Source organism: Melospiza melodia, chromosome 1 (genome assembly GCF_035770615.1).
Source record: "Melospiza melodia melodia isolate bMelMel2 chromosome 1, bMelMel2.pri, whole genome shotgun sequence".
NCBI classification, from domain to species: domain Eukaryota; kingdom Metazoa; phylum Chordata; class Aves; order Passeriformes; family Passerellidae; genus Melospiza; species Melospiza melodia.
The window spans coordinates 14,016,430-14,029,265 of record NC_086194.1 but is presented as its reverse complement, the minus strand read 5'-3'; the positions used below and the strand labels follow the sequence as shown (position 1 = coordinate 14,029,265).

Below are 12,836 nucleotides of genomic sequence, written 5' to 3'. Positions count from 1 at the left end.
AGCAGAATATATTAGCAATGAAAGAACTTTAGGAACCATCTTGGATACTTACCTGTTGATGCATTATTCCTTTTTGCTCATGTTCTGCTACCATAACTATATTCTCTCCAAAATTAACCTGAGGCATATTCATCTATTGCTCTCTCAACACTCTTCAACTTAACCTGCAGATCATGTTAAATTTCATGTTAATTTCAAAGGTTTAACAACTCTTTTGCCAAGCTTACCTGTATAAACAGTCCATATAGTCTGCCCCTTTGCTATACTCTTCCCAGTATCTGTGATACATAACCAGTACTTGTTCTTCAGCTTCCAGAACTCTCTGTGAAGGCACACACACCCCACACACCAGAATTAGTATGAAAATAGCACACATACTTAGGAAGTTATCATGGCATTATAATTTTGGAACAGTATTTGCATATTCAGAATTGTGGCAATGACCAAAAAGCTAACACATCTTAATATCACCAAGTTTTGGTAAGCCAGCTAGAACACCTGGACTTGCTTTATTTTGCATTTAAAAATAGCAATCTGTCTACTGAATTATTTTCTATTGATCTTTTCAGAAGTACCTGCTTAAATAAGCCTGGTTCATATTCTCACATCAAACTGGTGGGACAACTCACAGAACCATTCTCTCACTGACACAGATCAGTTTTATATTCACCCAGCTACAGGCACTGCACACTGGAAGAACTGACCAACTACAACCATTTAAAACCACTATGTCTTACTGGATAGACAAGTCCTCATACTTACCAAGAATCACAGAATAAAACAAGTTTAACACAGCACAGATACATGTAAATGAAAAAAAAACCATCAAGGGTTTTCTAATCTAGGCCCAAATTTTTTGAAATTTAAGCAAATCATCATCTAAAAAGCTACTGAACTTATCAAAATAGATTTATACTTCAGAGAAGTTCAACAATTTAAACTAATGAGTATGATTGGTGAGGGGGGGGACAAGATCCTAGGAATTCAACTTTAATTCTCTCTAGAATTTATAATTTTAAAATGTGGCTCAAGAAGCAAAGAAGCCCATGCAAAAAATGCAAAAAAGGGTAAAAAAATATGAAAGAAGAAAGCTGGTAGATAAAACAGAATTGAGAACACTTTCCTCTGCTGTATGCATTTTGCAAAGGTTTTCCAAAGAAAAGTAGTGGATAGCCAATTTAAAAACCTGATGTATGCTTTCTGCTACTTCCCAAAGCTTCCACTGTGCTGGCACCTGCCTGATTATCCTAAGTGAGCTCATTCAGCTCACTAAATAAATGAGGAAGAAATTATTTGGCAGAGTTCTCTGCTAGTTTAGTGAATTGATTTAGTCTATAAGAGTGCCAGAGTTATCCTCTCCGTAACCAGTGGAACTGCCCATTAAGACACCAGTCTATCTTGTCAAATACTCAGTACCTAAGCATGAGGCCATTTAGCAGCACTCTGCAGAATTTGCAATACTTTACCCCCTATAAAGACACTAAAGACTGATAAGCACCTTATTTAAATCTACTTCTCTTTTTACTGATCTAGATCGAGGCACCATTCATCTGTCCTATCTACTAAACATGATGAATCATAATTCTAATGAAATTTGCTGTCTTAGCTGATGAAACAGAAGTTAACTCACAGCTATACAGACATACAAATATTGTTGTCATAATAATTTGCCATTATTTCCTCTCCTCCCAAGTGTTTGTGTTATGTCTCACATATTTCAGAAGGTTTTTGTTTATTTTTTAAGAGTATACACAATCAGTTTCCAAGACACTAGAGCAGATATATTTCTGTTGAAACAGAAGGCTAATGACAAACTACTGAACATTTGCAAAATGAAGATGTTTCTCTAACTTGTTTGATTATAAGATTCAATGTAAAAGAAAGAACTTGCTTTTGAAGCCAATGAATATATTGCATAAACTATAACTGTTGGCTTAGAAAGAAAATTATTTCTTTTGCGTTGCATATCAATAGGTATCTATAATACCTGCCTACATTTGTGTACATGTTGTGACATGTGCTACATATTTCATATATACAAACAGTGTGTCTCTGCAACTCTGTCATCTGTGATTTAGTCTCATAAAGACCTACAGAAAGTCAAGAAAAAGGATCAGGATATCAGGAACTGTACAGGTTACCTTGTGCAAATGGCGTACATGATTCTCCAAAAAAATTTTAGTCTCAGTATAAAGTCTCTCTCCAAGAGGTTCAGGATAGGCCACACACAAAGCATAAATGTCTCTGGGCTCAAAGTCAAGGTTTGTAATAAAGTGTGAAAACATAGCAACAAAGTTTATGATTTAGAGAACCCTTTCTTCTCCACACATGTAGTTTAGGTTTTGGGGTTTTTATACATCAAGCAAAAAAGATAAAATGAATAATTTTCTGAAATTACTGTAAGTATTGGCTTGTGCAAAATCCAAGTTTACAGCATCAATATTACATTTTAAATAGTGAATGCTGAGGCAATGTTAGAGCTAAGATCTTGAAACTTCTGATAGCCTCATACTGATGTGGCTTCTACCCTTTATTTGCCATGTATAACATACAATAACCTCAAGGTGAAAAGCAGCTTTCAGGCACCATCCTGTACTTGTCACCAACATGAACTGAAACTCTTCTCATTTAATGGAAAGAAGAATCCAATTAGATTAAGAACATGATTAGTCAAGGACAGAGCAGAGCAAACACACAGTGAAGCTGACTTCAAGTTTTCCTTCCTGGAATCTAAAATAACTTACTGTCCCTGCATTTTGCCCTCACCTCCACAGGTAAAACAATTTCAGGGAACACTGAAAATTAAATAATCACAATGGTGGTGTGGATAAAACAAAGTCTGTATTCTTTTTAACCATTATTATAATTTCAGTAATCCTGTTTAGATCACAGCCACAAAAAACAGTTGTGCTTGATAATTTAAACAGGCAGCAGCAACCTGCTAAGCCACCCTTAAGATGGTTTTGTCCCTAAACTGCCTTGCAGAGCTACACTTTTGGTTTTTATCAAGTTTTAAGAGTAATTTGAGGAAGAGAAATTATGACTGAGAACTTTGCTTTCAGAAAAGTCAAGCAAGGATTAGGTCAAGCTTCACATGAACAACTGTGGGAAATAAACTAATTCTGCAAAAATTACTTTAAAACATGGCTTAAGCACTAAGCCTAGGCACTTTATAAAGCCAGCCATGGTAGAAATCAATAATTTAGTATATCACTTCAATCAAGAGAAGACACAAGATCTTTCCTCTAGCCTACCCTAAAAAGCACCTGCCTGTGTGAAAGGAGGTAGAAGACAGACAGTTGAAGAGTCACCTGCTAATCCACAGAACAGTGTCAAGCTCTCATCACACAGCCTGTCCAAATGCACATTTCATTCTTTATATAGAATTACTACTCAAAACAAAGATTCTGATGCAGGAGAACTAATTAGGAAAAAAACCCTTGATCTGGCAACTGGAATCTGCAACCCCAACCAGAATCTAAATTAGAGTACATTATTTCACTCATATAGATCATCTTTGCTAGAACTCTCCTCAGAACAGCAAAAAGTGTGAAATGGAAACACTGTGCAACATAATGGGCAACATCCCCTGCTTTGTAACAGTAGCTACCATTGCACTACACCAGCATGCAAAGTAATGACCAATAAAATATCAAAACAAATTTAAACAGTGAAGAATGAAATATTCTATTAAAGAGATTGTAAAGAATAATTGGTTTTCATACCTTCCCCTCCCCAACAAATTTTCTCAGTCTAAGGATGGTGAGTAGTCAAACGCATCCTAAATAGAATTCAAGCCACAAGCCTCTTCATTATGCAAAGGTATTTTTGAAAAATTAAACTCAGAATTAGAAATCTTAATAATTTGTTCACAAGCAAAGGGGATATGATTTGTTTCTCTTTTGATCCACAACTACACTACCTGAATCACCACAACCTACAGATCTCTACAACAAGAACAGCTTAGAAATTTAGAGGAAAGAGGCAGTCTTCACCACAGCAGCACAAGAATATAGCAATTACCGTTTATCTGATGAAAGCACCAAACAAGTATCTCTGATTTTACCTTGTGAACAAGTTTCTTAGTTTTAATAATCCTAATTAAGAATGAAAATGCTATCTCTACTCCTTCATGAAAATGCACATCTTCCAAACATGCCTTTCCTTATTCTAGCAAACAAATTTCCTTACAAATGAAGAAAGCTGAATCTAGTACTCTTTCTTGACATTTGCCACTGTGCTTAATATCAGCAGATGCACAAACTAAGAGCTTAATCACAGAAGCACTAGAGCAGGCACCTACCCTCCTATGTACATCAAATACTACTTGCTGGATATCAAGTTTCTCTAGAATTATACAAAAGAAAGCTATCATGAGACTGGAATATATCTGGCTGAAGCAAAACTGTTCTTTCTTCCTCAATTTGTACTTGATTCTTTATGCATTTTATCTCTGAGTCCAGAATCCAAATTTCAGTGTCAAATTCAAAGTGTTGTGACTCTCTTAACAACAACAACAAAAAAAAAATCTCTGAAAAAAATCTCACTGATCATCACTGGTATTTTACTCCATAAACTTAAAGCATATTTTTCCTGTACTGTTGTCCCATAGAACAACAGGAAGAAGCCTTTACTGTTCAATAATTTATCTTTAATGGTGGAAGCCATCTGTGCTTCCAGTTCAGCATGCAGTTTTGCAGGGTGAGAAAGGCCAGAGGAAGCTGCAGCCAAAGTGCTGCCTAGGGGCCTTCACTCTTATTGAGAACAAGAACATCAAAACCCTTCTGTGACCCTTGAGTGCTTTGGTGGCTGCTATTTGAGAGGTATTACCCAGCAATGGGAAACTGAAGCACTTCCAAACTAAGAAGGACCAACAGCAAAATTACTATCAACAAGAAAATACTATAGCCAAAGCTATAAAAACTCACAAATATTGTCCTTGGAGTCAAAAAAGCACCTAGTTAAGACTTCTCTAGGCAACCAGTGTAGAGCTTTGGGGAAATTTCTATTCATCAATCTTCTGTAACAGAACCGAAATTTGTAGAGAATTTCAGGACTTCGTCAGAAAGAATCACGATCATACAAACTTTATTGACTCTTCCTTCTCAACCAGTTGTTTTTAAAGATACATGTTTAAGTTTCTGGATCATCATAGGGTCCTTGCAAAACAGTTCATCAGAGGAGGGAGAACAAATTTGGAGAAAAAATGGTGAAAAAAAGCAGATGGCCATGTTGCATACGTTTAAAATAATTCTGTTTGAAGTACAGCTGTCTCTGGGTACTGTTGATCTTATGTTAACTTATTGGGTAGAAATCCCAAGACAACAACAGGAAGAGTTTGATGTCCTACCTGTTCAAAAAAGTTCTAGTTAAAGGCAGTTGCCAAAGCACAGAGGAATTACCCACTACTCCCTAACCAAGCCTTAACCTAAAAAGCACTCCTGTGCCTGCTGAGCAGCCCTGAAAGTGATACAATGTATTCCCAACACCACCTCAAACAGAGACATAACTGTCACTCACTTACCAGACAATGAAACAAGTTCATACACATTTCTTTCTGCAGAGAATCTTAAAAGGAAATCTGAAGGTCAAAGGTGGATCAGGATGACTCACATTTTAAATAAAGTGATATATGGTCTTTCAGGTGATCTTTTCCAGAAGATTTTAACTCTTACATCATTGTGGTTCCCAGCTCATTGTCATTCTAGCATTTCAAGTATGAGGTAAAATGTTTATTTAAAGATAAGCCATGTTTAACAACAAAATTACCATAAGTTGCAAAGGAAACACTATGCTCAAAACAAACAAGTTCTGGGGAACTAGTGGGGCAAAAATTAGTTCTAGAAGAGGAGTATGTGCAGTACAAGCCTGTCATCCCTAAAATACTGTCAGCTTCCATACTCCACTGGATCTCAACTGCCCTAAACAGCACAAGGGAAAGCTAACACTTAGAATACACTGATGCAGATTGAAACAGTGATTGCTTGCTGTATCTTACCCTTTGTTTCCACATCACTGTGTTGACTATACAGTACAAAGATCAACTGATACTATAATCAATGAAATAACCTGTATGGGTTTTGTTGAAATAATTTGCCATCTTTCTATTGTGCTGATTCAAGCAATAAGAAAAAGAGTTAATAGAACATTTCCTTTAGAATTGCTGTAGATGTTTAGAAACACTACTACAATTAAAATGAATTTAAGAGAGAATAAAAAGTTAACAAGGAACAAGATGACATATTTTTAAATGCCAATTTTTTAAAAGATCCTTAAAGTCTTCTTTATGTATAAAACCTGGAAAAAGCTTTTATTCCAGCTGTATAGAACTACCAGCTCCACCAAGTTGTTGAGCACTCATTGAGCAGCTTGTGTTAAAACACAAAATTTGGTAACAGGAAGCAGAAATACTGAACAACCAACACTCAAGCTGGAAGTTGCACAAACTCCTTGGGCCATTCAGCCACAGACAAAAAGCCAAAAGGCTCCTGCCTGTGCCAAATCAGGCACTAATAGTGCCACTTTCCAAGGAAAGTAATTAAGAGATGATACTAAGTAAGGTCTTAAGAGTTACATGCCAAATGATTATTCCAAGACTGCTTCCTAAGTCTGCTATTCATAAGCAATCCTTTTCTGATGTTCAATCAACTGGACTAAATCCCAAAAGAGGATCAACAGCAAACTCGTGTGCAAGGTCTCCACATAAGTTGTAACCAAAACAGTGTGACAAGGAATCAACACAACATCTCCTGCAACAATTCTTAGTTTATATTCAAATCTATTTTAAATACCCTTGTTTAAATGTTTAAAGTTTTAAGCTGCAGAATTTAACACTTGATAAAGACTGAATTATGTAATCCTCAAAAACTGCTTAGCAAGAATGACTGCAAAACAACTTCTCAGCATGTAAGTACCCACCTAATTAGTTCAAAATTTTTTTTTTTAATTCTGGAGTCACTTGAACTTTGATTCAGTACAAGGTGGCAGGTCATGCTCCCAGAAATTAATTACAAAGTTTTTAAATGAAAGAGCTCTTTAAGATTATTACACCACAAAACATCACAAGAACTAGGAGCGATGTACATATACACATACACATGTTCAAAACACAGGCACATGAGAAAGCAATTCTGAGAAATAGTTAACATGTTCAGGATGAGATGAGACTTTGGAGTCAAGCCCCTGCCCACAGAATAAGCTTATCTTGTAAAAACTTATGTCTAAGGATGTTCTCAGGTGCTTCTTTTTTCACCCACAAGAATTAACAAATCAATAAATCTAAACTATTCTTCTCCCTTGCAATTAAACCCAGCTGTGACCAATCCCTGCAGAAGAGGTGCAGAGCCTCCTAAAATTCTCTAATTATTCACCATGATGTAATGGCTAATGAATATATAGACACAAGGCACAGAATAACTGGTTAGAAACATAATACTTCTTTTAAAAGAAGTTCACTGAAACTTAAATCTTGCAAAATATTACATGTAAAACACAAACCTTTCCACTACAAAAACGTATGTACAGCTGTGAACAGCAACACCATGTGAATGCAGAAAGAGTAGTTATTCTTAAATATAGCTTAACTGTCATGAGTAATAAGGTAGTAACTGTGGAGGGAAAGGACGAAGGCTTTTTAATAAATCCCTGCTGTGGAAATGTCTAGTATGGTAGTTATCAGTACAGTTAGAAATGCAAAGAAGAGAGAGAAATCTTTACACAGAACAACCTCATCATCCCTCACATCTCCAATTTAAAGATGTGCTCCCTGTCTTGGGTATTTACCGGGCCACACACAAACACTTAAACATACAAGAAAACCTCATTGTCAGAATAGGGGACACTCAATACCTGTAAGAACAGCTTTGGCATAAGCTAAGTATTAGAGCTTCCAAAAGTGACTAAAACTGAGACAAGTGTACTTTTTATCAGCATCATGATTTTCACATAGATTACTTCCCAAATATGCAGAATTTTCCATCCCTTTCAAATTATTCACATTTCTAATAACAGGTGCAGCCTAACAACAAGCTGCTCAAGATCACTGTTATATAACACAGGTTTACTCTGGGCTAAACACATCACACAAACACGTTAAGTCAGATTTTTCACTTCAAGGATACGAGAAGCGATCGTTCCACGTTGCTCTTTCAACATAATCCAACATCACAACAGCTTTAATCGTTGTTAGAAGTTTGTTCCATGTTTCATCAAAGTCAACTACTCGTGGTTTCAAGGACATTGTGGGGCTTTAGTGTTAATCTGTAGAAGAATTAAACGTGTCAGACAACATTTTACAATCATTAACAAAGATACACTTCCTTTGAATTTTTCAATTTAAACTTTGTACACAGTTGCACCACTATGATACAATGACACAAAGAACACCCACCCCCTCCAAAATGAAGCTACAATCCCTCATTTTTAATGCCTTGGAATGGAACATTAATGTTCCATAGGCATGTCTAGCCTATAACATAACACCAACTAAGAGCATCATGCTTTGTGAAGCTCATTATCTCACCAAACTATTCATTTAAGAAGGTCACATGAAGAAAACTTTCCTGTAAATTTTCATTTGTTGACTTTTATTCCAAGACTGTTTCAACTGTATCTAAGAAAATTTGGGGTAAGAACAAACTAAACTGTTACCAGAGTATCTGAAATTCCCACTGTCATTTTGTAGCCTATGTTCACCTCAGGCTTTCAAGACATTTTTGGTGTTCCATTTGAAAAGCCACAAAACCCGAAAGCTTTGATTGGGATGTGAAAAAGAAAACACAGGCCAATATGCAGAGCTTGTGCACAGCTTACTGCACTGTGCAGTAGGACAGTGACATCTTTCAAGTAAGATATGCCTTGAAGATACAGAAGCTTTGCTAGTAATATCCTATCAAAACCAGCAAATTTATTGAAAAAAAAAAAAAAAAAAAAAAAACCAAAAAAAAAACACCCAATCAGCATTAACTTATCTAAATAAAACTATGGGGAAAAAGTAAGGTGATTTTAAAAAGACAACTGTGCACTGATCTAGAAAGGACCTGATGTGTGACATTCCATGCACAAAGCAAGTCTAGCTCCTGCTCAGAAACATGACATTGTAAGACTACAATAAAAAGTGGAAAGAATACTTCTATTTCCATTTCAAACAGATGGACAAGTGACTCTTGTCTTTCCCAAATTTCAAGGTCAGAAGGGACAGCAGAAAGCTAGTGACAGACTTTGAGCACAGGGGCAGACCTCACTAAGGGAAAGAATCAAATGTCATGCTAAAAAACTATTTAGCAACCAGCTTACTACCTTAACCACTACCAGCTCTCACAAGATTCACCACTTCTCAGTTTAAGAAAAAAAGCAGTAAAATCAAATGCAACTTTTAGCATGCAGGCATACAACCCACCCCTGTAACTAACTAAGCTCCTCAACTGCTGTAAATGTTGTGATATTTGTAACATAGTAATTAATTCAATCCAGACATGTCAGCAGGAGCTTACACAGAAAAATCAGTGAGAAGTGACTAAACAAAGATCCAGCAAAGAAAGTAAGCTGAAAAACACACTGGTTCACAGAAATGTGACCTTAGCAGAGGCAGACAACAGCTCACTTCCAGGATGGGAGAGGGGGAAGCAGTAATCTTCAAAAAGCCCTAATACCCCTCTTATGGGAAACACGAGAGCATTTCCAGCTGGCTCCAAGAAAAAATAATCATGGTCCACAAAAACCATCAACAATCATAATAAGTGCTTGTGGTAACAAAGCTGTACTTGTGCTACATTAGAAGTTGCTGTCTTGGAAACACATGTGGTACACCCAAGGTAAAAGAGCCCTTTCTTCAAAGACAAGCAAAACTGAGGGGAAGAAGGAAGGGAGAAGAAAAAGTCCTCCCCACAGTATATCCCAATGTCATTAATCAGTATCACCGTGTTCAGGATGATTAAAACCTAATATTGTGTAAAGCATCCACATGGTCATCCAAGTATTCTGGAGTTAAATAGTTTAAGATAGCTGTTACCAGGCATTCTCCTACAACTTTCATGGAAATATAAATTTAAATGTGTTTTACAGACATTTAAACAAGTATGGTGTAACTTTTACTGTAAGACACTGGGTTTTTTGGAGTATGCTGTGCTCCAGTGTCAGCAATGCACAAGCCCACCAACTTTGATTAAATGTCTTGTATTGATCATGGTAAGAACTATAGGAGGGCAGAATATCTACCCTAGGGTTTAGACTATTAGAGCGTGGGAAGCCTTACCTGTTTGATAAGCCCTAAAGTAAACAGATGTTATTGAAACACATTTACTCGGCATGATAATGAAAGGATGCTGCTTCCATCGCCTCATTCTTTAAAACACACCACTGTCATACTGCAAATATTTGTTCATACAAACAAACATAGTATCCTGTCCAGCATCAAAGAACGCCCCAAATTTCCAAGCTATTTAACCCCCTCGATCGGCAGCATCACAAGCCCGTGGCGGGTGCGCAGCCACAGGCAGGAGCACCGGCGTCAAACAGGTGACCGGTGCCGCCCGCCCCCGCCCGGTGCCCGCTCCCACCTTCTCCCTCCACCAAAACAAAAGCGAAACTGGCGGAGGGCGCACCAGCGGATAACGAGCGGCCCCGCCGGAGAGGCCGCACCGCGCCCTGGCCGCGGGGCAAGGGCAGGACCCGGGGCAGGACGCGGCGGGCGAGCGGGCGCTGCCGCTCAGGCACGGCCGGGGATGGGGGCCCGGGGCGGGGGCCAGCGGCGGCCCCGGGGCCGGACGGGGGCAGGGCCCGATCGCCCCCACGCACACCCGGCGGGGTCGGGACCGCCACCTCCCCGCGAGCGCCGCGCTCCCTCCCCTCAGCGCTGCGGCCGGGCCGGGCCGGGCCGGGCGAGGGCGTTACCTGGCGGCCCGGGGCCCGAGTCAGCGACCCCCGCCCGGCCTCCCTCGCTCCTGCCCTCGGCCGCGGTCGCTGCCCCGTTCCGTCCTCACAGCGCTGCCATTACCCAAAGCCGCTCGCGCCCCGCCCCTCCGCCGGCGCCGCCACTGCCGGGGTCGGGGCGCGGCCCCCGGCCCCGCTCGGTGCTGTCGCCGCCGAGCCGCCGCCTCACCCGCGGAGCCGCCACCCCCGCGTTCTCCCCGCCGGGCTCTCCCCGTCGGCCGCAGGATGAGCTGGGGCCGACGGGTCCCGCCGCTCCGTCACTTTCTGATCGCACCCTCCCCCGCCGGAGCAGCGGGGTTTGGTACGGCCCGCACTGTACGGCGAGCGCGGGCGGCCGCACTTCCCAGCGGCGGGGCGGTCGCAGCGCACGCGTCACTCCGCCTCCATGGCGGGACCGGTCTCGTCCCGCGCCTTCCCGACATGGAGTCGCGGGGCGCGGGGGCTGGAACGGGCCTCTCCCGCGGGCGCGGCGTTCCCGGGCTTCGTGTCAGCAGCTCGCCGTTACCTCAGAAGGTGGAAGTGTCCCCTTCCCACCGCCGGCCCCAGCAGGGAATTTCCCCAGCTCCCAGCGCCCTACTCCGGTGCGGGACGCCCCGGGCAGCGCCCCGGCCCCGGCTGCCTCGGCAGAGCGGCCGCCGTCCCCGCGCGGGCCCCGGCGGAAAGAAAGGGGCAACACAAAGTTGTTGGGTGGGAGTAACAAAGTAGAGTCGCTGTGGAGACCAAGTAGCCGGGCGGGCTCACGTGCCCCGGGCGCACGTGCGCGCTGTGGGAGCCGCGGGCCCCGCGATCGCCCGGCGGGCACCGAGCCGGGCCCGGGAGATCGCAACTGGGCACAGCAGCTCTGCTCTAAAAAACAAACATTAAAAAAGGGTTTCGTTTGGAGGACATAGTGCAGCTCTCCGTAGGAGACAATAGCCTTCTGGAAAATAGATGTTTATTTCTGAAAATTCTCTATTGTTCAAAACTCACGTCAAAATAATTGCTTTCCCTGTTTTCAAATCAAGCCCTTGCCCATTTCATTTTCAGTACTTGCAGCTTTATCATTAAGCCTTAATGCTTTCCTTTGTGTTCTCTTTTTAAATTTATTGGTCTCCTTCTAGACATTTTAAACAGCGCTTCAACTTCCTCTGTTTTCACCCTAAACCCCTTTATTTTTCTATTCTGCTAGTTTAACAGAAACTAGCAGAGTTTAAAGCTCTTCTCTTTGCTGGGGGGAGGTAGGTTGTAACTAAGCTTTTGGGTGCTTGTTATTTTCTGCAAGTGTTGAATTGTATCTGCAGCACTTTTTCATTTTTTTAAGAATAGGAGGCTCTTTTTTAGCGGTAGTGTTAGTCACAAGCTTGTGAGTTAAACTCTTAGAAGTTCAAATATATGCTGGCACAATTTAATAATGCTATTTAAACCTGCTGTGTGAATGTATTAATTGTAGAAGATCAGATATCACAAGTTAGATGGCCATTAATGAAAAACATCCTTATCTATACACTACCCAAACATTACCCAGTACATATTTTGTAAATTTCTGTTATATGAAGAAGTTTACTCCTGAGTTAACTGTTATAAACTGGAAACAGATACAGGAAAGGAGGTGTTTTTCAAAACTAATAAATTGGGTTGTTCAGCATGGAAGAATCATGTAGCAATTTCCTGAAATAATGAATATTCACAATAAGCACAGACTTTAATTAGGTACCTATTCTGCACATTCTGTTCTACAAGGCTGCAGTTGAGGAAGCACAATTAGGGAGTCACAATTCAGAGGAAGAACATGAGTATTTGTTACTGCTTTTATGTAAGGTATTTAAAAACTGTTGTTGGATTGAAATGTATTTAGGAAACAACAGAGAAATATTTAGGAATTCCAGAGAATGACCCCCTGAAAGCACAGGTCGGGGTATTGCAGGAGT

At 40.5% G+C, this 12,836-nt stretch overlaps 1 protein-coding gene across 1 annotated transcript in view; it reads right to left on the bottom strand.

Annotated features, from left to right (window-relative positions):
* CUL2 (cullin 2) overlaps positions 1-10,987 on the bottom strand; it is a 40,698-nt gene extending 29,711 nt beyond the window's left edge. The window contains exons 1-4 of the mRNA XM_063148467.1: positions 10,891-10,987; positions 8,121-8,259; positions 2,142-2,244; positions 228-322 (exon numbers count right to left, since the gene is read on the bottom strand). Coding sequence (XP_063004537.1) covers positions 228-322; positions 2,142-2,244; positions 8,121-8,239 — 317 coding nt within the window. The 5' untranslated portion in view covers positions 8,240-8,259; positions 10,891-10,987. The remainder of the gene's footprint in view (positions 1-227; positions 323-2,141; positions 2,245-8,120; positions 8,260-10,890) is intronic.
* Positions 10,988-12,836: the final 1,849 nt, after the last annotated feature.